The 27088-nt window shown below is 43.3% G+C and overlaps 1 protein-coding gene across 2 annotated transcripts; it reads right to left on the bottom strand.

Moving 5' to 3' along the window:
• Nucleotides 1–7125: 7125 nt before the first annotated feature.
• On the bottom strand, nt 7126–19628 carry MRPS10 (mitochondrial ribosomal protein S10). Of its 2 annotated transcripts, none has more exons than XM_010369662.2 (7): nt 19520–19628; nt 15295–15359; nt 15135–15207; nt 12481–12617; nt 10925–11033; nt 9184–9273; nt 7126–8702 (listed from the first exon to the last, which is right to left on the bottom strand). In XM_010369662.2, the coding sequence occupies exons 1-7, from the start codon at nt 19565–19567 to the stop codon at nt 8619–8621; spliced, it is 606 nt and encodes a 201-aa protein (XP_010367964.1). In that variant the 5' UTR covers nt 19568–19628; the 3' UTR covers nt 7126–8618. The 2 variants fall into 2 exon arrangements, with proteins under 2 accessions (XP_010367964.1, XP_010367965.1); XM_010369663.2 differs by having other exon boundaries at nt 7132–8702; nt 15135–15204; nt 19520–19576.
• Nucleotides 19629–27088: the final 7460 nt, after the last annotated feature.

A 27088-nucleotide genomic window follows, 5' to 3' on the forward strand; every position in this document is an offset into this window, starting at 1 on the left:
GCCAGGCTGGTCTCGAACTCCTGACATCAGGTGATCCACCCATCTCAGCCTCCCAAAGTGCTGGGATTACAGGCATGAGCCACCATGCCCGGCTTCTTCCTTCAGATGTTAACACCACTGCCTCCTTCTCAGCGTTCTCCTCTCCTCAGAGAGAACTTTCCCAACTCCCCCTCAGGTAGCCACTCAAGTAATTCTGATATTATCCCATTTTATTTTCTTCACAGTACTTAACTGCATTTGAAACTATCTTATTTTTTTCTCTACTTATCTGTCTCTCTCACTAGAGTCTACCATCTTTGAGGAGAGGGACTTCACCATATACTTTCCAGAATTCCCAGCGTTTAGAACAGTGCTTGGCATGTACAGGAAACTCAAATACTTGTTGAGTAACTAAGCAAGGTCCTTGGCACATGGTCAATGCTGAATTAATATGAGCTATTACTCCTTCATTTTTCAAGGCAATTCCTCTTTGACTCTGTTTAGTGTCTAGATTAGCAGGTATTTGTTGAGATAAAAATGATCATGGGATTTTAGAACTGGAAGAGGCCTTGAAGATTAGCCCATTAATTTCCAATTACCCATCTCAACACACCTTAAGATAACACATGCCCATCAGCAGCCATGGCTCTGTAACAGCAGCATCTCAACTGGCTTGGTGTGAAGGTGGTATTATTCCCATCCATCTCTCTCTTTTTTTTTAAGACAGGGAGACTGGGTCTCACTCTGTTACCCAAGTGGCGCACTCTCGGCTCACTGCAACCTCCATCTCCTGGGTTCAAGCAATTCTTGTGCCTCAGCCTCCTGAGCACCTGGAACTACAAGCAAGCATCAACCACGCCAAGCTAATTTTTGTATTTTTAGTGGAGATGCGGTTTTGCCATGTTGGCCAGGCTCCGTGGACTTACTATTTAAGCAACACTGAAGATTGATTAAAGAACAGGATCTCTGCCCAAGTTAAGAAATTTTATGAGTGAAATATAACTTGATTTAGCCTCTGGCTGAGGAATTTAAGGTTCAATTGGCTTTTCATGTGGGTCAGTTGCCCATGACCTACCCTATAAATAAATGTCGCTGAGCTACTGAGTTATAAATATATCATTTTAAAGAGGATTAAAAATCTGGCCGGGCGCGGAGGCTCACGCCAGTAATCCCAGCGCTTTGGGAAGCTAAGGTGGGCGGATCACTTGAGGTCAGGAGTTTGAGACCAGCCTGGCTAACACGTCGAAAACCCATCTCTACTAAAAATACAAAAATTAGCTGGGCATGGTGGCGGGTACCTGTAATCCCAGCTACTCAGGAGGCTGAGGCATGAGAATCGCCTGAACCTGGAAGGCAGAGGTTGCAGTGAGCCGAGATTGTACCACTGCATTTCAGCCTGGGGAACAGAGTGAGACTCTGTCTCCAAAAATAAATAAATAAATAAATAAATAAATAAATAAATAATGAAAATAAAAATAAAATAAATAAAATAGAGAGGATTAAGAATCCATAGAGAGACATGAGAGCTTGAAGTAACAATAGAAAGGATTTAAGGAGGGCAGGTTAGGAACTGAGCAGGGGATTTGGAAAGAGAGCCCTGGGGATTGCAGGCAGTCAGCCACAAGCCTGGCTCCAGGGGCAAACAAATGCTTAAAAGTGACAAACCCATGTCTTCTGAGCCCTAGTCAGGCTGGACCTGAAGCCTCACTGTGAATCATCTCCATCCGAGTGTTCTTGTGACTGAGTTGGACTCCCCTTGCTGATGCCTAAACTCTTGTGTTGCCCCCTCCCTCAGGACCAGTCTCAGCAGTGGGACCACCTAAATCTTGCTTCTTGCCTTTATTCATTAATTTATTCATTAATTTTTCCTCCCAGTCAATCACTTTACTTCTAAGCTTTAGAGCAAGCTTATCCAGTTGGAGGCCCGCGGGCTGCATGCGGCCCAGGACAGCTTTGAATGCAGCCCAACACAAATTTGTAAACTTTCTTAAAACATTATGAGATTTTCTTTCATGATTTTTTTTTTTTTTTTGAGACGGAGTCTCGCTCTCGCCCGGGCTGGAGTGCAGTGGCCGGATCTCAGCTCACTGCAAGCTCTGCCTCCCGGGTTTATGCCATTCTCCTGCCTCAGCCTCTGGAGTAGCTGGGACTACAGGCGCCCGCCATCTCGCCCGGCTAGCTTTTTGTATTTTTCAGTAGAGACGGGGTTTCACCGTGTTAGCCAGGATGGTCTCGATCTCCTGACCTCGTGATCCGCCCGTCTTGGCCTCCCAAAGTGCTGGGATTACAGGCTTGAGCCACCGCACCCGGCCGATTTTTTTTTTTTTTTAATTAGCTATCGTTAGTGTTAGTGTATTTTGTGTGGCCCAAGACAATTCTTTCAATGTGGCCCAGGGAGGCCAAAATATTAGACACCCCTGCTTTAGAGGAATTGAGTACATTCTGGTAATGCGAGAGATGAACAAAGCTGGAATTTAGCTTTGAATATTCTGCATTTAGTATGTGGATATTTGAGTACCTCATAGCCTGCTTACAAACTAGGTTCTAGGGCTGACCCTGTCACTAACAGCTTCATCTGTAAGCTGAAAGGGTGACTGAGTGGGCAAATAACAACTCTCTAAGCCTTGGTTTTCTGTCCTGTAAAATGAGGACAACGGTAAGTACTTTAGTATTTTAATAAAAATCAAAGGATTTTTGGTTTGTGGCTGGGTGCTGTGGCTCATGCCTATAATCCCAGCACTTTGGGAGGCTGAGGCTGGCAGATTGCTTGAGCTTATGAGTTTGAGATCAGCCTGCAACATGCCGAAACCCTGTTTCTCCAAAAAAAAAAAAAAAAGAAAAAAGAAAACTTAGCTGAGTGTGGTGGTACATGCCTGTAGTCCCAGCTACTCAGGAGGCTGAGGTAGGAGGATCACTTAAGCCCAGGAGGCAGAGGTTGCAGTGAGCCAAGATTGTCACTGCACTCCAGACTGGGTGGTAGAGCCAGACCTGTCTCAAAAACAACTCTAAGCGCCAGGCACGGTGGCTCATACCTGTAATCCCAGCACTTTGGGAGGACAAGGTGGGCAAATCACGAGGTCAGGAGATGGAGACCATCCTGGCTAACACAGTGAAACCCCATCTCTAATAAAAATACAAAAAATCAGCCGGGCATGGCAGCAGGTGCCTGTAGTTCCAGCTACTTGGGAGGCTGAGGCAGGAGAATGGAGTCAACCTGGGAGGAAGAGTTTGCAGTGAGCTGAGATCGTGCCACTGTACTCCAGCATGGGCGACAGAGTGAGACTCTGTCTCAAAAAAAAAAAAAAAAAAAAAAAAAACAAGAACTCTAAGATAAATGTTATCCCTACCCTGGAGGTAATCTGAGGTCTTTTCCAGCTGGTACTTGAACAGTATAGCACACAAGCATTTAACAATCATCAGATTGGTACTGCCATTTACCGAATGTCTGTTACCTGCTCAATACTGTGCTAGGTGCTTTACCAGTTATTGAATACTCCAATCTTATTAAGCTGGAGTATTAAATATAGTCAAATGTAAGTATGTAGGTATTATTTCCTACAGACTTATTATTACCTTACTAATGAGTAAAATGAGGCCCTGACAGGGTTAAATCTCTTGCCCAAGTTTACGGCAGTCAGTGGGTTTGAACTCTTATCCTGACTCATGTCTGTCTGACTCCAAAGTCCATGTTTGCTCTATTATGTTATTCATTAGTGTTGTAATAGAACTAACTTAATAATGTAATGTAGGACAGGGATGGTTGCAGACAACTAGAAATGTTAAGAAACTAGACTAATTATTTATTTATTTATTTATTTATTTATTTAGAGATGGAGTCTAGCTCTGTTGCCCAGGCTGGAGTGCAGTGGCATGATCTTGGCTTACTGCAAGCTCCCCTTCCCGGGTTCACGCCATTCTCCTGCCTCAGCCTCCCGAGTAGGTGGGACTACAGGCGCCCGCCACCACGACTGGCTAATTTTTTGTATTTATAGTAGAGACGGGATTTCACCGTGTTAGCCAGGATGGTCTCGATCTCTTGACCTCGTAATCCGCCTGCCTCTGCCTCCCAAAAAGTGTTGGGATTACAGGCGTGAGCCATCGCGCCCGGCCAAGACTAACAATTTAAAATGATTGCTTTATGTATTCACTGTGGCATGTTTAAATGGTCATAGGGCCAGGAATATATGCCATTCTTTCAAAGCACTGAAACTTGGCACTGAACTAGTTTAGTCTGTCTTACCAGAGATCTGTAGTTACACTAAGACTCTTTTTTTTTTTGAGACAGAGTCTTGCTCTGTCACCCGGGCTGGAGTACAGTGGCCGGATCTCAGCTCACTGCAAGCTCTGCCTCCCGGGTTTACGCCATTCTCCTGGCTCAGCCTCCCGAGTAGCTGGGACTATAGGCGCCCGCCACCTCGCCCGGCTAGTTTTTTTTATTTTTTAGTAGAGACGAGGTTTCACGGTGTTAGCCAGGATGGTTTCGATCTCCTGACCTCGTGATCCGCCCGTCTCAGCCTCCCAAAGTGCTGGGATTACAGGCTTGAGCCACCGCGCCCGGCTGTTATACTAAGACTCTTAGATCAGAGCATGATTTTATTTCCTATGAAGAAAATATAGGCTGGGCATGATGGATCATGCCTGTAATCTCAGTATTTTGGGAAGCCAAGGCCGAAGAATCACTCGAGGTCAGGAATTTGAGACCAGCCCTGGCAACAAAGTGAGACCCCTATCTCTACAAAAATATTAAAAAATTAGCCATGTGTGGTGGTGCATGCCTGTGGTTCCAACTACTTGGGAGGCTGAGGCAGGAGGATCACTTGAGCCCAGGAGGTCAAGGCTGCAGTGAGCTGTGTTCATGCCACTAAACTCCAGCCTGGGCGACAGAGCAGGACCCTGACTCCAAAAAATAAGAAAATTAGCTGTGGTGGTGCACATATTTAGTCCTAGCTACTTGGGAGGCTGTGGTGGAAACAGCCCTTGAGCCCCTAAGTTCGAGGCTGTAGTGAGCTCTGACTGTACCACTGCACTCCAGCCTGGGCAACAGAACAAGACTCTGTCTCTACAAAAGAAAAAAAAAAAAAAAAAAGAAAAAGAAAAAAGATCATCTCACTTCCCACCTGCCTTCTGGTTCATTCTATTTTTTTTTTTTCTTTTTTTTGAGATGGAGTTTCACTCTTGTTGCCCAAGCTGGAGTGCAATGGCATGATCTCAGCTCACCGCAACCTCCGCCTCCCGGGTTCAAGGGATTCTCCTGCCTCAGCCTCCCAAGTAGGTGGGATTACAGGCATGCGCCACCACACCCTGCTCGTTTTGTATTTTTAATAGAGATGGGGTCTCTCCATGTTGGCCAGGCTGGTCTCCAACTTCCAACCTCAGGTGATCTGCTGGCCTCGGCCTCCCCAAGTGCTGGGATTACAGGTGTGAGCCACCACTCCCGGCTGGGTCATACTATTTTTTTGCCATTACTTTTAATGGCAAAAACTGCAATTACTTTTGCACCAACATATACCATCAAATCCACTCTTCTCTCATCATCTCCCACACCCACCATGGACAGAAAGTGTGACCCAGGCATTAATTCTAATTTTCAGGATACGCATTTTACTCAGAGGCCTAATTTAAAACCAACAAAAGAAAACCAAAAATCTTCTCAGCCTATCAGGATAGCTATATCCTGATACGCTAAGAAACTATTTTGTTTTATAACATTTTTTCAGTACTGTACTTCATGCCAACTTTGTTTATATCAAGAAGTAGGCTTCAAATATGCCAAATACTTTTGTCAAAGAAACACTGCTAGTTTTGGGCTAGGCACAGTGGCTCATGCCTGTAATTCCAGCACTTTGGGATGCCAAGGCAGGCGGATCATGAGGTCAAGAGATCAAGACCAGCCTGGCCAACATGATGAAACCCCATCTCTACTAAAAATACAAAAATCAGCTGGGCATGGTGGCACATGCCTGTAGTCCCAGCTACTTGGGAGGCTGATGCAGGATAATCGTTTGAACCTGGGAGGTGGAGGTTGCAGTGAGCCGAGATCGCGCCACTGCACTCCAGCCTGGGTGACAGTGCAAAACTCCACCTTTAAAAAAAAAAAAAAAGAAAGAAAAAGAAATACTGCTAGTTTTTCCCACGTGCATGTGTGCACATGTAATTCATTTGCTTATTTATCTTAAGCCAAGGTTTTAACATGTAATTGGAAGTCCTAAACTAAGTACTTTGGTTTACAGGTTTAGTCTGAAATAGCTGGAAGTGGATGCACATAACTTTGAAGGAGTGCATATATAAGTCATTGGAGGTGAGCATGCATACATCATCCTATAAATCACTATAAAAGTGATTTATAAGTTCTGTAAAAAAGTTCCAAAAAGTTTAGGTGTGGATTTATATTTATTTTTTTTGAAACAAGTCTCCGTCGCCTAGGCCGGAGTGCAGTGGCACGATCTCGGCTCACTGCAAGCTCTGCCTCCTGGGTTCACAACATTCTCCTACCTCAGCCTCCTGAGTAGCTGGGACTACAGGCGTCCGCCACCACGCCCAGCTAATTTTTGTATTTTTAGTAGAGACAGGGTTTCATCGTGTTAGCCAGGATGGTCTCGATCTCCTGCTCTCGTGATCCGCCCGCCTTGGCCTCCGAAGTGTTGGGATTACAGGCGTGAGCCACCGCGCCCGGCCTATTTATTTTTTTTTGAGACAAAGTGTTGCTGTCACCCAGGCTGGAGTGCTGTGGTGCAGTCTCAGCTCACTGCAACATCCACCTCTTGAGTTAAACAATCCTCCTGCCTCAGCCTCCCAAGTAGCTGGGATTACAGGCGCCCACCACCATGCCCAGCTAATTTTTGTATTTTTAGTAGAGACGGGGTTTCACCATGTTGGCCAGGCTGGTCTCGAACTCCTGACCTCAGGTGATCCACCTGCCTCAGCCTCTCAAAGTGCTGGGATTATAGGCTTGAGCATCTGCGACTGGCCGGGTCTATATTTATTTTTAAAGAATTACTTCAGATGACAATGTGTCATAAATTGCTGCTTTGCTACACATAGTTACCATTATGTTGCTCATGTTTTATTGACTAGTTCTTGATCTTGAGGCTTATACCTGGTGTAAGTATGCTTTAGGCATTCATGAATGACAGTCAACAACTGAGCTGAAGGTCATGGGGCACAAGGCTGTAATTCTTCTAATGGTAATGGCAGTAACGTAAGTCTGATACACAAGCAGCATGTATTCAACACACTGATACCCGATAGCATGTCAGGAAAAGAGAACAGGCAATGCAGTTTAAGGGGGGAAAACTGAGAAGTCATAACTATTCCAAAGATGTGAAGGAAACTACAAAAGATATGGACCTGCTTCTACTATAAAAAGAAAATGAAGCACTTCTCTGGGGTTGCTATACCAACTGTTTCAGCCCATTGTAGTCTTGCCTCTTTCAGGGCTTTAGCCACTATTTCATTTCATGGAAAAGCAGACATATCCTAACAGAGTGACATTTACCAAAAGAAAGAGGGCTTATCAGTGAGCAGCTTAATAAAGAAAAAATTTTATCTACTGCTTTGCAGTTTTCTTTTCTTTTTTGTTTGAGACAGAGTCTCGCTCTGTTACCAGACTGGAGTGCAGTGGCACGATCTCGTCTCACTGCAACCTCCACCTCCCGGGTTCAAGTGATTCTCCTGCCTCAGCCTCCTGAGTAGCTGGGATTACAGGCATGTGCCACCACGTCCGGCTAATTTTTGTATATTTAGTAGAGACAGGGTTTCACCATGTTGGTCAGGCTGGTCTCAAACTTCTGACCTCATGATCCGCCCGCCTTGGCCTCCCAAAGAGCTGGAATTACAGGCGTGAGCCACTGTGCCTGGCCTGCTTTGCGCAATTTTCAAAAGCCATTATTTCTATTCAATTTTGGGTACTTATCACTACAGTGCTGGATGCAAAGTTTATGTAAAATCTTATTGAATGAATGAATAATAGGATAAATAATACAACTAGTAATTCCTTAAGATCATAAATTCCATTACAGTAACCCTGGTAGGCAACTCTATAAAATTTTGGGCTCCAAGAAGAGGTCAATGCATGTCATAAATGTGTTTGATCTGCTGTAAAGTATATTCACAGTCTTCAAAATGTAATGCTTAAATGAGATAAAACTGGTTGGTTACCACCCCCAAGTTAGCATATGCCAGCCTGCACAAAGGTAAATATCAAGAACTTTAACTGCTCAATTTGAATTAACCAAAGATTCCTTCTAGGAATCTTAAAAAAAAAAAAAAAAATAAGGGTGTGAACACTTCAAGCACTTATTTTCAGATGCATCAACTGACATAAATTAAAAATGGTGCAAACTAATAATTGAACACTAGCACCATAACAAAATAGAATTTTCACTTTCCACTTTGAGTCAAAGTGGTTTGCTCATGTTTGTTGAAATCAGAACTGAAACAATGACATGTATAAAAAGAATAGATAAAAGTGGTTCTTCCATTGAAGTTCCATTCCCTGCTCTCAGCTGATGAAGGCACGAAAACTCAATGGAACAGTTAGGCGGACTCCAATCATCTCAGCTGGAAGCACTCTCCGCTTAAACATACTCATCTGGCCCACCCTCATTCCAAATTCAGGCACAAATGGCCTCCCCGAGGCTTTATGACTTGCTTTCTTCTTTTTCTTCTGATAGCGTTTCCCAGATTGGCTCCTTGATGTGTTCTGGTAACTGTTCTAACTGTGTCTAAAAAAAGAGAGAAACAAAACTATAATGTGGATTTAAAAGAACTTTTTGGCTATAAATCAGACTTATTAATTTGGTCAAATCCTCTTCTTTTTCTTTTATCCCCCTAGTCCTTCTATAGGGTTCTGAAATGGAAAGAAGGAAACTTGATGGTCTACAAAATACTCTCACATATATAATCTATTTGATCCTCAATGATCTTCATGGATTGCCACTTAATGGGATCCCCAAGTCTAGACAACTAATATTGAGGAGGGAGAACTTTAGAGGTGGTTCACGGAGGACTTGGGCTGAAATGGCAGGATTCTGTTGCAAGGGGTGGATAGCCCCCAACCACTGTGGCAACTCTGTCTCCCAGTTTGCCACAGGTTAGGGCAAACTCTACTCAGTGGGCCAGGACCAGGTTGCAGTGTATCAAAACAACAATACAGATACCACTCCCCACTGCCCCAGCCGAAAGAGGTAGAAATTCAAGCTATACCTTTGTTACTTCCATGGCAACCCCTTCAGGTAAGTTTCGCTGAATATATTCCAAGTAGACATCTGCTGTGCTTCCAGTTAGATGTTCTAACTAAAACATCAAACATGAAAATGATTCATGTATGGTTTGTTAAAGCACACTTTTTTTTTTTTTTTTTGAGATGGAGTCTCACTCTGTCGCCCGGGCTGGAGTGCATGTGATCTCAGCTCACTGCAACCTCTGCCTCCTGGGTTCAAGCCATTCTCCTGCTTCAGTCTCCCGAGTGGCTGGGACTACAGGTGTGTGCCACCATGTCCAGCTAATTTTTTTTGTATTTTTAGTAGGGACGGGGTTTCACCATGTTGGCCAGGCTGGCCTCGAACTCCTGACCTCAAGTGATCCACCCGCCTTGGCCTCCCAAAGTGCTAGGATTACTGGCGTGAGCCACCGCACCTGGCTAAAGAATCTTACGTAAAATCCCAATTAAAAAAAAAAGTACGAATCCTTTGGTTGACGGCATAGGGGCAACATGGCCCAGAAACCCTCTTCTTCCAAAATGCTGCTGCCTTAAAACCTGGGCTCCATGGAATACCTTTGGCAAGCACAGTATCAAAGCAGTATACTTTCAAGAGGCTCACAAAACAACTGAAGACAAAAGGACTGGATTATAAGATACAGTTAGTATAAGGTTTTCTGTGTAAACTATGAGAGATGTTTCCCTCAGACACAGGTGGATAAAATTTGGGTTTTTCTTTTTAAGAGTAGGGACCGGGCAGGCACAGTGGCTCACACCTGTAATCCCAGCACTTTGAAGGCCGAGGTGGGTGGATCGCCTGCGGTCAGGAGTTCAAGACCAGCCTGTTCAATATGGTGAAACCCCCATCTCTACTAAAAATACAAAAATTAGCCAGGCACAGTGGCGTACACCTGTAGTTCTAGCTACTAGGGAGGCTGAGACAGGAGAACTGCTTGAACCCGGAAGGCAGAGGTTACAGTGAGCCTAGATTGTGCCACTGCACTCCAGCCTAGGTGACAGAGTGAGACTCTATCTCAAAAAGAGTAGGGACCCTGACTTTATTATATTTGTGCCCTCAATGACTAGTACAGTACTTTCCATATAAAAGATGCATGAGTGCTTGTTTTAATATTTACCAATCACTTACTATGTGATCAAAGTATTCTGAGTGCTTACATAAATTTTCCATTCTAATTTTCACACTAACCTTTTGAGATGGGTACCACTATTATTCTCATTTTATAGATGGAGGAATTGAGGTACATGTCACACAGCTGTCAAGTGCCAGAACTTGGATTCTGGCATTGGCAGTCTAACTCCAGAACCCATGCTCTCCTTAAGCACAAGACTGTGCTGGCACTAATGGAAGCACAAATGAGTAACAGATGAATGAAAAATCTAATGCTGTGCATCACTGACATGGAAAATCCAGCTAGTATGTGAAACAGTTATTAGAACTGTGTAAAAACTTAACTAGAATTTTTGAAATATGAGCAAAATTATTCCAATGCCATCTTGGCATAATCTGCATTCCTGAGTTAAGGTACGCACTACTCTAAAGGATGGCTTCATTTAATTTTACTTTTCCTACCATGACACTTCCATAAACACTAAAAGATATTTACCTTCTGTACAACCAACAGACATGGGCTTGCTGAAAGAAGTCAATCTAGTCAATGTTAAAGTTGTATGTTGGTGTGAATTTCTGGTATTTCAAAAATGTCAGGATTTCTCAAATACACTCACCTCTAAACATCTGTAAAGTGTTCTCATTTCATACTGAACTCTGTGCTTCTTGTAAATATGCACTGATTTGAGAAGAGTAAATCGCTCTATTTTCCTTGGAGGTTCATGTCTGAAATTAATGGACAAAACAAAACCTGAGTCACTATGATAACAAAGCATAACTTCATTAATTTTGTAGGTCAGACTCACACTCGATTATAGGCATTAAGTACCATTTACAGACTTCCATTTGCCAAAAATGTCATCTGGAACAACAACTGCTATCATAAAACTCAGGCCAAAATAAACACTGCAGACAGCAATAGCTTTTTCCCACAGGCTCAAAAATAAGCCCTGGCATGTCAAGTGCGCATGCATACATACACACCTGCTGCTTTTACACCCTTTAGTCTTTTATTGACCAAACATATGAATTATGAAGAGTAGCACCAGTGTGGTGGACACAGTTGTAACATCTGCTATATGTCTGTTGTTTTAGGAAAATCTATAGATACATCGAAATAACAAAACTATAGTCTATTTTGGGAAACTGTGGCCTTCTGTTTTTGTTAGAAGGTCAGACTGCCAAAGCCCCAGATGGGGCCTTGTTCAACAGCAGAAGGAACAGATGACAAGACAAAGGAGACAGTTATGCTTGACCCTGCAGTGACTCCAAGGCTATCTGAAGCTTACCTTGTTCAAGCAAGAAATTACTGGGTGAGTGGTGTTTCTTAGGGAAGATTTGAAACAATGGATATATTAGCCCAAAATCATCACATCCAAAGGGTCTAAAACGATTGTTCATTCACCCACTCTACCTCCCTGCTCCATGGAGATCCCAGAAACATGGCCTTCTTGAGTCTCCTTATATCAATGCAATTTCTAGAAAAAGGATTTCTTTCATTTTCCTTGTTTACTCATTCTAGTATTTAAAAACTCCAGTGGGCAGGAAGGCATGATCCTGATTAGGATAACATACCACAAGCTTAAACTCTACCCACCAAGAGTTTCTATCCTACTTTAAGAGTTCCTACTCGGGAGGCTAAGGCTCCAGGAGAATGGCGTAAACCCGGGAGGCAGAGCTTGCAGTGAGCTGAGATCTGGCCACTGCACTCCAGTCCGGGCGACAGAGCGAGACTCCGCCTCAAAAAAAAAAAAAAAAAAAAAAAAAAAAAAAAAAAAAAGAGTTCAGACTGGGCCAGGTATGGTGGCTCACGCCTGTAATCCCAGCACTTTGGGAGGCCGAGGCAGGCAATTTGCCTGAGCTCAGGAGTTCAAGACCAGCCTGGGCAACATGGTGAAACCCCGTCTCTACTAAAATACAAAAAATTAGCCAGGCGTGGCGGCGTGCGCCTGTAGTCCCAGCTACTCCTTGGGAGGCTGAGAACTGCCTGAACCCAGGAAGCAGAGGTTGCAGTGAGCTGAGGTTGCGCCACTGCACTCCAGCCTGGGCAACAGAGCCAGACTCTGTCTCAAAAAAAAAAAAAAAAGTTTAGACCTTCCTGGGATGAGCACTATTTTCCTGGTTGATCATATTATAGCAACGAACAGGTCAGATCAGGAAAGGCCATACTTACACTTTAATAGAGATACCAAGTTCTTTAGCAGCAAGCACAGCAAAATATTCATAACTGTCCAATACAGCCTTATCGTGACCTTTCACTAAAACCGACAGGCGCTTATATAATGTGTCTGGTTCATCAGAGATCGTTATCTACAATCCCAAAGAAAAGTTTCAGTTTTAGTTCCTCTTATATTTATAACTAGCAAATTTAACACATTACCCTCAATTGAAAAACTTCAGAGTTTACTAATAAATGAGGAGAAAAACACTGAGTGACAGCACGTTAGCTGAAGTGTCTAGATACTTTCATGTTCAGATCTGGACAATAAGCCTCAGCATCTGTTAAAATACAGCGTGAATCAAAAGAATTTTCAAGGCAACCCATAAAATTACTAAAGGAACTTTCCAACTTAAAATAATTATTCAGCTTCAAATTCACAATGAGAAAGGATTTCAGGGTCTCCTAATAAAAAGAGCCTGGTCAGAAGACCTGGACTGAGAATTAAACTCTGCTAATGGTAGCTGAAGGACAACGGGCAAATCATCCCATCTCACTGCACATTGGTTTCCTCACATATGAAAGAGGGTAAACCTATGCTATAGCCCACAGTATTTCTCTAAGAAAAAAATAAGAAAACACAGATTAAAGTGCTTATTAATTATAAAACATTATTATACAAAGCCAAGCTAGTTCTATTCATATTTTTTATTAAGTTTTATTCATGTATGTTTTGCCTGTCCTAATAAACAAATTACTCATTTCTAATTAAAATGATATGACGCTGACTGTACCTATAACTTCTACCTCTTCCACCCTAATACCTAAAGACCTCAGAAATAATGGGTTTGACACTTCTGACTTTCTTCCAAGAGGTGAATTACCTTCATTTCATTCATCCATTAAACCAGTAAATTATACTACTAATCCGATGATTCAGAGTTAAATCACTTCACTCCTGAAAGGAGATTTACTTACTAGCCAGAAAGCTAGATATCCACTCTCAATTACCCCAAAAAGAGTTGTTGGAAGAATAGAATATACTGATAGCCTGTGTCACGAGTTGAGGGATGAGAAGGGGGAATGAATATAGCCTCAAAATGTGTTCTTTTTTTTTTTTTTTTTTTGAGACGGAGTCTCGCTCTGTCGCCCAGGCTGGAGTGCAGTGGCCGGATCTCAGCTCACTGCAAGCTCTGCCTCCCAGGTTTACGCCATTCTCCTGCCTCAGCCTCCCGAGGAGCTGGGACCACAGGGGCCCGCCACCTCGCCCGGCTAGTTTTTTGTATTTTTTAGTAGAGACAGGGTTTCACCGGGTTAGCCAGGATGGTCTTGATCTCCTAACCTCGTGATCCACCCGTCTCGGCCTCCCAAAGTGCTGGGATTACAGGCTTGAGCCACCGCACCCGGCCTCAAAATGTGTTCTGACTGATCCCTACAGGGTGTTAAAAGATACTTTGAATTTGTTAGGAATATTAAAAATCAGAAGATTTCACAAGAACATCTGGATTTCAGTTTAGCTTGGAAGATTTAGACAAGCTGGCATCACTAGGTCTGATTTCCCACAGGGCAACAAGTGGCTAGAGTGAGTAGCTGCTGTCTTGCTTATAAAGACAGTGGCACACCATGCCAATTCTGCAACCTTTTCTTATAGGCCTGGCTCCTGCAGGCATGGGAGTTGCAGACTGGTGCTTAAATGTACTGTCATAGAAATATATCCAGTACTGGCCAGGTGTGGTGGCTCATGCCTGTAATCCCAGCACTTTGGGAGGCTGAGGCAGGCAGATCACTTGAGGCCAGGAGTGTGAGACCAGCCTGGCCAACATGGCAAAACTCCATTTCCACTAAAAACACAAAAATTAGCCAGGCATGGTAGTGCGTGCCTGCAATCCCAGCTAGTCGGGAGGCTAAGGCATGAGAACTGCTTGAACCCAGGAGGCTGAGGTGAGCCAAGATCATGCCACTGCACACCAGCCTGGGTGACAGAGCGAGACTCTGTCTCAAAATAAATAAATAAATATCCAGTATTTATTAAGAGAAAAGATAGAAAAAAAAAAGAGCAGTAAACTAGACATGTGCACAGACAAAATAAGTACCTACAGACAAATGTCTAGAACTGTAAAATCCCAAACTGTTAATATTTTTGAGGGGTGGAAACGGAAGGATTTTTAAAAATTACAAGTGACACAAAAAACTGGATTGATGAAATCATAGCTTCTACAGGGTTACCGAGTTCCTTCTAGATGTTTATTATTTGTGCTAATGCATTTTCTCACTGCGAACAATAAAGCACCGTCCAGGCCCAGGCTCAACACACAAAATGAAAACAAAGACTTGAAGGCTACCAGAAAAATACTTTCCCACAACATAACATCAAGTATTCTACATCACAAATTCTGACAACTCTTCCATTATGCCAAGCTAAAAGCAAAAGACTGCTAATTAGCAGTTATTTGGGGGTAAATAATTTATCCTTTTAGAACTTCCTTTGATACCCTGAAGATAATACAATCCAGGGAGTTAAGAGAATATACGCATTGTGCATCTGCCAGTATTCTAGGACAAAATTTTTTTATTCATAGAGTGTTTGGGGAAAAAGAAACCCCAATGAAATAATAAGGAAAACCTATTGCTAATGTAGCTCCTTATACCAAAGAACAGGGAGTACGTACCACAGGTTTGGTCAAATCCTTTGGAACATCAACATGTAGGTTTGAAAACTGTACCCACTTCATATTGGTACTGCTATGTGTGGGGGAAAAAAGAGAACCCTAAGTAAAATAGCACAATAACCTATTTTGTTCAGTTTAGCACATCCAATTGTATACTTACAGAAGAAAGCCACCATTTTTGACTTCATCGCCCTTAGAACTGTTCATAGAAAAATTCCCCAATCCCTAAAGAAAAAAAAGTAGGACATGTGTTAGAATTAAAGTCAACTACCAAACCATTCATAATTTCCACTAAAAACTAAAGGGTTACCTCATTATTTCAGATGAAGATACTGGGGTAACTAAAATGGCCAAATTAGATTTCATTGAAAACAAAAAAGGAGGACAATGGTAGAGTTGATGATAAAAAAGCAGTCTCAAAATACTAGAGGATCTCTATTTTAAAGTTTAGGAATAAAAACTTTTTCAAAAAAAACAATTCTCCCATTAAAAAAGCTATGAATTATGTGGACATCAAGAAAAAAATGTGACTTTATCTTCCCATTTTTTATTACAAATTAATTGTACTTTAGTAAATACTTATTTTGCCTGAATAGTTTCAAGCAATAAAATATCTTGTTTTCATAACTTGTTAAGAGTTGGAATAAAAATTCTAAAGTACCCCTCTTTTGATGCTTTCATACATCTTTTAAAGCATGTATATTTCTTAGCTAGGCTGGGATAATTAGCTTATAAATGAACTGAAATATGAGCTGTGACTTATACCCAACATGTTGTAGCATGTTGTGCCACATGCTACAACAAACCCGCATTTCCAAATCCTTTACCTTCAGCTCCCCCTGGTGGAACATGACTTTCCAGTTTTAGGAAACAAGCTATACTACTACATATAACATAACAGCTAACTGTTTTTTCCTGTAAACTTTTCTGAGATTTTAAAGTGTAACCTGAGAAAGTGGAAACACAATAGGATCCTTAAAAACACAATGAAGATGAAAATAAGGCCAGGTGCCGTGGCTCACACCTGTAATCCCAACACTTTCGGAGGCCAAGGTGGGTGGATCACTTGTGGTCAGGAGTTCCAGAGCAGCCTGGCCAACATGGTGAAACCCTGTCTCTACTAAAAATAAAAAGTTAGCTGGGCCTGGTGGTGGCACGGCTGTGATCCTAGTTACTTGGGAGGCTGAGGCAGAAGAATCGCTTGAACCTGGGAGGCAGAGGCTGCAGTGAGCTGAGATCGTGCCACTGTACTACTCCAGGCTGGGTGACAGAGCGAGACTCCATCTCAAAAAAAAAAAAAAAAAAAAAAAAAAGTTTAGTGTAAGTGAAGTTTCATTAATACAACTGATGATCACCTAAGTATGTTTTTGTTTGTTTTTTCAGGGGGTTTTTGAGACAGGGTCTCACTCTGTTATCCAGGCTGGAGTGCAGTTGCATGATCAAGGCCTGGACCTCCCAGGTTCAGGTGATCCTCCCACCTCAGTCTCCCGGGTAGCTGGGAGTACAGCACGGGCCACCAGGCCCAGCTAATTTTTTGTACTTTTGTAGAGATGGGGTTTCACCATACTTCCCAGGCTAGCCTTGAACTCGTGGGCTCAAGCGATCCTCCAGCCTCAGTCTCCCAAAGTGCTGGGATTTCAGGAGCGAACCAACACCTAGCCACATTTTAAAAGCCTATTCTTAGCTTATTGTCCTTCCTCTCTTTACTCAAGATAGAGACAAATCATAACTCTATAATCTTCTTTGCACCAAAAGGGAAAAGAAAAGGAAAAAGGAAATCAGGTACAATACAAGGTGGTAAGAGGTATGTGCCCTTCTTCAGACAAAATTGCATAGAAAATTCCCTCCCAACAATTATACCAATGACTCCACAATCGAGTTGTGCAAAAGGAGCAAGAATATTACACTTCTCAGTCACGTTCTCCCACTATAAAACCTCTGCTTTTTTGTTTTTTTGAGACAGTCTTGCTCTGTCGCCCAGGCTGTGGAGTACAGTGGAGCATTCTCGGCAACCTCCACCTCCTGGGTTCAAGCGATTCTCCTGCCTTAGCCTCCTGAGTAGCTGGGATTACAGGGGCCCACTGCCACACTCGGCTAATTTTTGTATTTTTAGTAGAGACAGGGTTTCGCCATGTTTGCCAGGCTGGTCTTGAACTCTTGACCTCAAGTGATCCACCCGCCTTGGCCTCCCAAAGTGCTGGGATTACAGGCATGAGCCACCGCGCCCGGCCTTATAAACCTCTGCATTTAAAAGTGGGAGTCTAGGCCGGAGGCGGTGGCTTGCGCCTGTAGTCCCAGCACTTTGGGAGGCCGAGGCGGGCGGATCACGAGGTCGGGAGATGGAGATCATCCTGGCGAACACGGTGAAACCTCATCTACTAAAAATACAAAAAAATTAGCCGGGCGCGGTGGCGGGCGCCTGTGGTCCCAGCCTCTCTGGAGGCTGAGGCAGGAGAACAGCGTGAACCCGGAAGGCGGCGGAGCTTGCAGTGAGTGGAGATCGCGCCACTGCACTCCAGCCTGGGCGACAGAGCGAGACTCCGTCTCAAAAAAAAAAAAAAAAAAAAAAAAAAAAAAAAAAAAAAAAGTAGGAGTCTAAAGTGCTATTACATCCACGAAGAAATCTTAAGAAGTTTTTTTTTTTTTTTGAGACGGAGTCTTGCTCTTGTTGCCCAGGCTGGAGTGCAATGGCACGATCTTGGCTCGCTGCAACCTCTGCCTCTGGGTTCAAGCAATTCTCCTGCCTCAGCTTCCCCAGTAGCAGGGATTACAAGCATGAGCCACCACACCTGGCTAATTTTTTTTATTTTTAGTAGAGACGGGTTTCACCGTGTTAGTTAGGATGGTCTTGACCTCCTAACTTCGTGATCTGCCCACCTCGACCTCCCAAAGTGTTGGTATTACAGGCGTGAGCCACCGCGCCGGGTCAACTAGTTTTTCAATTGCATTTTTTCTTTGTATTTCTTGAGAGAGAAAGAGGGAATGTGTGTGCATGTGTTGGGGGTGGTGGTGGTTTGGAAGGGAGGGCTGTCTGGGTAAATTTGTCTTAATAAAGCAGTTCAAAAATTTCAACCTCTAATACCATCTAATTTTTCTTAAGAACAGTGGTTTTCAGGCCGGGTGCAGGGTCTCAAGCCTGTAATCCCAGCACTTTGGGAGGCTGAGGCGGGCGGATCACTGAGGTCAGGAGTTCGAGACCAGCCTGACCAACACGGTTAAACCCCGTCTCTACTAAAAATACAAATATTAGCTGGGCATGGTGGCGCATGCCTGTAATCCCAGCTGCTCGGGAGGCTCAGGCAGGATAATCACTTGAACTCGGGAGGCGAAGGTTACAGTGAGCCGAGATCGTGTCATTGCACTCCAGTTTGGGCGACTAGAGCGAAACTCCGTCTCCAAAACAAAACAAAACAAAACAAAAAACAGTGGTTCTCAAACTGTAGTCTGAGGACGTCTGTGGGGTCTCTAAGACGCTTTCAGGGGGTCCGGGAAATCAAAACTATTTTCATAAAACTAAGATGTTATTTACAACTTTTACACTCATTCTCTTACTAATGTACAGTGAAGTTTTCCCGTGACAGCCTGAGGTGTGACATAGAAAAAGATTAAATACAGAAGCAGATTTGAATCTAGCTTTTATTAAGCCAGAAATTAAAGAGAGCTGCAAAAATGTAAAAACATTGCTGCTCCTTACTCAGTTTGTTCAGAAAATATATTTTTCCTAAAGTGTTGTAACATGTAATGAGTGTTACTTTTAAATCAATACATATTCTTCAGTTTTATTTTCCAAAAAGCTAAATATAGATAGCTAAAATCCACAAAAGCAAAAGCTCTTTGGAGTCCTCAACTCCAAAAGTGTAAAGCGGTCTCAAGGCCAAAAAGCATGAGAACCGCTGCTGAAAAGTTTTTGCTCCTCCTCCAAATAACTGCGCAGAGGATATCTAACCCACTCCTCTGGCTTGAGACCTTCCTCTAAACCTGGATGCCAGGAAAGCATCTCAATTTAGTTCCATGGGAAGTTTGAGATCTCGCACCAGCTCAGCCTCTTAATTTTCGCGAGGCAAATTTCCTGTCTTCTCTGAGCCTCAGTTTATTTTGCAAACGTAAAAGAAGGGTTTTGGAACATAGAAAGTACAAAATCTTTTCCAGCTCTGACATTCTACGATTATTCTTGTTCCTATCTTTGCCTGGACTCATTAACTTATGTTTAATTCCATGAGAGAATTCTGATAAAACCAGCCCCTTTCTCGTCACTTTCCTGTAAACGGCGCGAGGTGAGGGATAAATATCAGGAAAAATTCTGATGGGCAGAGCGGCTGGTGGCTGGGAAACTTAAAAGCAACTATCCCGGTCAGCCCTCCTAGTCTCCCTAGCCCATCCAGTACCTGCCAGAGGCGCCGGCACACGGCCCCGAACGCTGTCCGCGCCGCCATCTTGTCGGTCCCGACCTCTCAGGATTGCTTCCGGGGTTACAGCGGCGTCCTCAGACCATAGAGTTCTGCAAAAGGAGAGGGTACATCCTAGTGTTCCGACGCTGGAACAACCATAGAGACACGATCCTGTGCTTTTAGAGGGCGGGACAGTTGGCTGGAGGAGGCAAGCCTTTCTCTGGGCAGTGTCTGGATAGTTACCAAGCCCCATCAATGTTTTCACCTTTAAATTGCGCGCGCGCGCGCACACACACACACACACACACACACACACACACACACACCCTCTCTCTCTCTCTCTCTCTCTCTTATTTATTATTTTTTCCTTTTAGAGACTGGGTCTCACTCGGCTGCCCAGGCTGGAGTGCGGTGGTACAGTCATAGCTCACTGCAGCCTCAAACTCCTGGCTCAAGTGATCCTCCTGGCTCAAGTGATTCTCCTGCCTCAGCCTCCCAAGTAGCTGAACTACAAGTGCGTGCCACCACAGGCAACTAATTTTTTGTTTTTTAATTTTCTTGTAGAGACAGGGTCTCGTTATATTGCCCGTGTTATTTTTTGGGCTGGTCTCAAACTCATGTCCTCAAGTGATCTTCCGGCCTTGGCCTCCCAAAGGACTGAGATTACAGGTATGAGCCACCAAGCCCAGACTGAAACTAATGTATTGACACCATTTACTTCAGTAATGGGTGATTTATTTTTCTATGTTCGCATTTTTCAATTTTTTTTTTTTTTTTGCATTTTTCAAAATTTTAACAAAATCTATATATAATAAGAAAAAGAAAAGTCGGCCACTACCATTGGGTCCAGTTGCCACTCAATTACCTTATTGCAATGGCTTTCTAATTATGGTTCTTAATCCTTTCTTCCTTCCCCACACGAATTGGAATTCTTATGCTCCATCCATTTTGTATACCACTGTCACACTGATCTTTCTAAATTATTCATTTCCTTATGTTACTCTTGTATTTAGGAATTTACAATGACTAGCTTCACCTACAACAAGCCAAAGTGTTTTGTCTAGTTATTAATGTCCACCATAATTTTTTCCAAGTAAAAAAGTGTATAGCTGGGATTTGCTATAATAAAAACTTCTTCAGGCTGGGCGCAGTGGCTCACGCCTGTAATCCCAGCACTTTGGGAGACTGAGGCAGGCGGATCACCTGAGGTCAGGAGTTTGAGACCAGCCTGGCCAACATGGTGAAACCTCATCTCTACTAAAAATACAAAAAATTAGTGGAATATCATCGTCGTGTGCGTGTAGTTCCAGCTACTCAGGAGGCAGAGGCATGAGAATTGCTTGAACCTGGGAGGTGGAGGTTGCAGTGAGCCAAGATCGTGCCACTGCACTCCAGCCTGGGAGACACAATGAGACTGTCTAAAAAAAAAAAGAAAGAAAAGGCCAGGTGCAGTGGCTCACACCTGTAATTCCAGCACTCAGCACTTTGAGAGGCCAAGGTGGGTGGATCACCTGACGTCAAGAGTTCAAGACCAGCCTGGCCAACATGGCAAAAGCCTGTCTCTACTAAAAATACAAAAATTAGTCAGCTGTGGTGGTGTGCACCTGTAATCCCAGCTATTTGGGAGGCTGAGGCAGGAGAATCACTTGAACCTGGGAGGCAGAGGGTGCAGTGAGTCGAGATTGAGATGGCGCCACTGCACTCCAGTCTGGGGAACAGAGCAAGACTCTGTCTCCAAAAAAAACTTCTTCCATTTGCGTAAATCTTTAAAAATTTATTTTTATTTTTCCTTTTATTTTCTTCTCATCTTAAAGTCTGCTTCTGTAATACCATATTGTCTTATTTTATTTTATTTTTTTGTGAGACAGTGTCTCACTCTGTTGCCCAGGCTGGAGAGCACTGGCTTGATCATAGCCCACTGCAGGCTCAAACTCCTGGGGTTAAGTGATTCTCACACCACAGCCTCTGGAGTGTCTAGAACTACAGGTGTTTGCAACCATTTTTTATTTTATTTTTATTGTTTGTAGAGACAGAGACTTGCTATGTTGCCCAGGCTGGTCTCAAACTCCTGGCTTCCAGCAGTCCTCTCACCTTGGCCTCCCAAAGTGCTGGTTTTACAGGTATGAGCCACTGCACCTGGCCCATTTGTGCACATTTCTAAGCTTTATTTTCCCAGAGTGCTTTCACATATGCATTTTAGCCTAATGGAAAACTGTAGACTTATCATCAGATCTGGTTTCTAATCCCAGGTTTACCAGTTAGTTGAGTGACTTTGAGCAAGTTACTTCCCTACCCTGAGCCTCAGTTTTCTCATATGTAAAAAAAAAAAAAAAAAAAAAAAGATAACAGTAGTTCCTGCTTCCAATAGTTGCTTGGGAATTCGATGTAATACCAATGTATGGTGTTTAGTACAATACTGCCATGTACTGATACACTATAGATGTTTTCCACTATCTGTGCCATTACGTTTCTACCTCACCTGCCTCACAAGGTTGTTGAGAGATTAAAAATAAAAAGATCAAGTTTATGAGAATATTTTGTAGCATCCAACTAAAGAACCGTAAACATATAAAGTTGTTTTTTTTTTTCTCCCCACAAATAGTTATTACTACCCTATTTTGTAGGCAAGAGAACCAAAGAAGTGGTAAAATGATTTGCCCAACATCACACCTATCTAGGAGATAGGAAAGGTCTAGGAGCAGAAACCAGTTTTCCTGCCCCTCAGACTGGCCTCTGTTTACTAGAACTCAGTTCATGTTGAGGTGTGGCAGAGATTCCAGTGCGGCCTTGCCCCAGAGTGTGGAAACAGCACACTTCACCTGTGTGCACTTCTTATTTATTTATTTTTGAGACGGAGTTTCGCTCTTGTTGCCCAGCCAGGAGTGCAATGGTGCGATCCCGGCTCACTGCAACCTCCGCATCCCAGGTTCAAGTGATTCTCCTACCTCAGCTTCTGAGTAGCTGGGATTATAGGCATGCGCCACCATGCCCAGCTAATTTTTGTATTTTTAGTAGAGATGGGGTTTCTCCATGTTGGCCAGGCTGGTCTCAATCTCTTGACTTCATGATCCACCCACCTTGGCCTCCTGAAGTGCTGGGATTACAGGCTTGAGCCACCACACCCGGCCTCACCTGTGTGCACTTCTGCTGGACTCAGTGATGCCCCATGTTGGCAGGCTGCCCAGTGCCCTTCTCAGAATCAGTCTCTCTGAATTGTGACATTTAAGGGGATTTCCCTCAGCCAATGGGGTTTTCCAACAGCCTCCCCACTCCCAACTTTGTTGCTGCTTCCAAAGTTTGCATCAGTCTGTCCAAATGGCACTTCTGTGAGGCCTTTCAGCCTGCCTCTGTTGCCTTTGAGTAGCCTCAGTTGGGTGAGTGTTCTGCAACCATAGTGCTTGCAAACGACTTTCACCTAAGTTACCTACTCTGATCCTCACCAGAAGACATGGATTTTGTCCTCATTTAATAGATGAGGAAACCAAGGTGAAATGGCTCACTCAAGGTCATATGGTAAGTTAGTTACAGCTAAACCAATAGCCATCTTAAAAGCAGTGCCTTTTCTACCTCTGCAGTGGGCTGGTGCTGATTCTATTATGAGGTTCAGTTCTATTTAAATCTTTTCGATAGTAGGACTAGAAATACCCACCCACCACCCTAGCACCACTCCAAAAGAAATAGGGGCTTATATTTAAAGACCTGTGTGGTCCAGACGGCTCCTGGAACTGGAAAGGTATGCTTTAAACAGTCTTAGGGACTGGGATACCCTCTTCACTCCTGAGGCCAAATGTGTTCTTTTTAGTGATGGGATTTCACTGCTTACCAATGGTTTCTGCTTCCTCAGGACTCTGCGTGGCCACTGCTTGCTGCTTTGGCTCATCAAGTTTCTCCATTCATACTCTCAAATGTGGGAATTTGGTTTGATCCTCTCATCTTCCTGGGCTGAGCCAAATGTGTCACCAAATGGCCTATGGGCCTAATGGTTTGGGGTCAAGTGCCAACTTGCTAGGGCCTAAGTAGAAGTCATTGTAAGGAGCAACGTCAGGTTTTGCCAAGAGTAGGGCTGAGAACAGTGCTCTTTGGCATGAGGTGTGGGCATGGACAGCATTCTGAAGCTTGGCCTATCCATTAAGCATCTCTTTCCTACAGCCTAAACTTCCAGACACCCGACCTCATGTAGATGAGCAGGAGTCCAGTGATTCTAGAGAGTTTATGCAGGTAAACCTTGCTTTATGTCCAGAAAAAATAAACATAGATATATCAAATATTTTACAGTTAATCATATTTTGATTGTGCCAGTTGTTCTGTTTTTAAAGATAGCCCTTTCCAAAAGATCCTCTGTTACATAAAGGAAATAATCAGCCCTTTGGCTCCTTTTTTATTTTTGTTTGTATTATTATTGTTTTTTGGAGACAGTTTCACTCTTGTTGCCCAGGCTGGAGTGCAATGGCACAATCTCAGTTCACTGCAACCTCTGACTCCTGGGTTCAAGCGATTCTCCTGCCTCAGCCTCCCGAGTAGCTGGGATTACAGGTGTGTGCCACCACGCCAGTCTAATTTTTTGTATTTTTAGTAGAGACAGGGTTTCTCCATGTTGGTCAGGCTGGTCTCAAACTCCTGACCTCAGGTGATCTGCCCACCTCGGCCTCCCGAAGTGCTGGGATTGCAGGAGTGAGCCACCGCACCCGGCCCTGTGGCTCCTTTACGCAGGGATATCTGCAATTCAGAGATCACTTATGGTTCTCTTAGGAATATATTATTCACTTTCTTAAAATGTCTTCCTAATTATGCTTTGCTATGTCAACATGAACTCTCATTCACATTCCTAGAGCACATCTCAGCTCACTGATGGTGGCTGAGGATGGTAGATAGGGAGTAAATGGAATTCAGATTTACACACATGTTCTGTCTCTGCCGAATGCACACATGGATGAGCATACCTGGAGGACTGGCGAGGTAACTCATTGAACACACAGTTACTTGCTATAAATTGCTGTGTACGTGTGGGCGATGGTGAGAGGATTCCCAATATTGATAGGGCTCTTCTCAGTGCTGGAATTGAATCTGTTCCAAGGCCCCTGTATGACTTTCTAGGTATTAAATTCCTTGGCTGGAAGGAATCATGTGCAGCCATCTTTATACACTCTCCTCTGCCATGTATAATACAGTATGGAATAATGCTTGGTACATGGTGGCTTATGAGGATTGACTGAATAAAAGTAGAAAAAAATCTTCCGATTAGGCTTCCTGAAATAGACTTTGAATTTACAACACTGGCTAAGTCACACAGTTTCTAGAGGAATAACTATTTTATTTGGTATAGGTTGTCTAAAGTAAACAGCTAAAATTAAAGTCAAAAACTAAAAGAGGCCAGGCGCAGTGGCTCACACCTATAATCCCAGCACTTTGGGAGGCCGAGGAGGGTGGATCACGAGGTCAGGAGATCAAGACCACCCTGGCTAACACGGTGAAATCCATCTCTACTAAAAATACAAAAAAAAGAAAAAAAAATTAGCTGAGCGTGGTGGCATGTGCCTATAGTCCCAGCTACTTGGGAAGTTGAGGCAGGAGAATCCCTTGAACTCGGGAGGTAGAGGTTGCAGTCAGCCGAGATGGTGCCACTGCATCCAGCCTGGGCAATAGTGAGACTCTGTTTCAAAAAGAAAAAAAAATTCAAAAGAGGCTGGGTGCAGTGGCTCATGCCTGTAATCCTAGCACTTCAGGAGGTCAAGGCAGAAGGATTGTTTGAAGCCAGGAGATCAACATCGGCCTGGCCAACATAGTGAGACCCTGTCTCTATGAATTTAAAAACAACAACAACAACCCCCCTCGACCCTCCCACCCTCCAAAAGAATCTAGATCAAGGTCTTGAATAGGCATTCCCCACTTAAAGCAAATTTATTTTTGTAAAATTCTGTCAACTTCTGTATGAAATCCAGAATTTCAGTTCTTCTATAGTTTTCAGTTGACCACGAAAAAGTAAACATACATCACACCTGTAATCCCAGCACTTTGGGAGGCCGAGGCGGGTGAATCCCGAGGTCAGGAGATCAAGACCATCTTGGCTAACAAGGTGAAACCCCTGACTCTACTAAAAATACAAAAAATCAGCCGGGCGTGGTGGCGGGTGCCTGTAGTCTCAGCTACTTGGGAGGCTGAGACAGAAGAATGGCGTGAACCCAGGAGGCAGAGCTTGCAGTGAGCCAAGATTGCGCCACTGCACTCCAGCCTGGGTGACAGTGAGAGACTCCGTCTCGGAAAAAAAAAAAAAAAAAATTAAACATACAGCGAGGTGCAGTGGCTCACACCTGTAATCCCAGCACTTTGGGAGGCCGAGGCAGGCCTTGGACAGATTGCTGGAGGCCAGGAGTTCGAGACCAGCCTGGCTAACATGGCGAAACCTCAACTCTACTAAAAATACAAAAATTAGCCAGGTATGGTGATGCATGACCTGTGTAATCCCAACTACTTGGGAGGCTGACCCGTGAGAATTGCTTGAACCCAGGAGTGGAGGCTTCAGTGAGCCAAGATCGTGCCACTGCACTCCAGGCTGGGGAACAAAGCAAGACTCTGTCTCAAAAAAAAAGTAAACATACTTACTCAAATTTGAAAATGCAGATTTAAAATGCAAATAAATTGAGGTGGACTTAGAGGAGGCTGACCCGTGAGAATTGCTTGAACCTAGGAGTGGAGGCTTCAGTGAGCTGAGATCATGCCACTGCACTCCAGACTGGGGAACAAAGCAAGACTCTGTCTCAAAAAAAAAAAAAAAAAAAAAAAAGTATACATACTTACTCAAATTTGCAAATGCAGATTTAAAATGCAAATAAATCGGGGTGGACTTAGACTTTGTGGAGGATTTAGTGTAAGACACCTGTGTGTCACAGTGCGCTCCCTTGAATCGCAGTTTGAGTCATAAGGTTTGGAGACCACCAAGTCCCCAAGTGGTTCATCCACTGCTTGAATAGCAGAAATGTATGTCCTGGTCTCTGGAGTCTCAAATTTAATAATGAGCATTAAATTTGATCAGCAGAGTTAAACTTGTTGTCTACAGAAACCAATGAACAGATAAACTAGCATTTATCCAGCATTGAGAAGTCATAGCAGTGGCTAGAAAGAAGAAATATTTAAGCCAAACGAAACGCAAAAAGATAATATTTTATTTTCAGAGCAGCTGATGCAATATTGAATCAGGTTTTCACAAATAAATATGACAGTGTCTATTTGGTTACATCTCCATTTGATGAATGCCCATCTCTAGGAACTGTAATAACTTTCTGAGAAGGCTAATGATTAGAAGGTGTTCAATAAAATTTCCCTGGTTCCCTTTCTGAAGAAGCATTGTGACAATTAAAAAAAAAACAAAACAAAAAAAAGCTTATCACTTGGAGGGGAAACAACCTAGAATGCCCCAGTTTCTTTCTTTCTCTCTCTCTCTCTCTTTTTTTTTAAGGAATGCACCTTTTTAGGACAAGTCTATAAAACATCTTTATTTATTTGTTACATATGATGTTTAAATATAACTTTGCTTTCAAGCTTCAAACTTTTTTTAAACCCCTGGTAAAA

Source organism: Rhinopithecus roxellana, chromosome 4 (genome assembly GCF_007565055.1).
Source record: "Rhinopithecus roxellana isolate Shanxi Qingling chromosome 4, ASM756505v1, whole genome shotgun sequence".
Lineage (NCBI taxonomy): Eukaryota > Metazoa > Chordata > Mammalia > Primates > Cercopithecidae > Rhinopithecus > Rhinopithecus roxellana.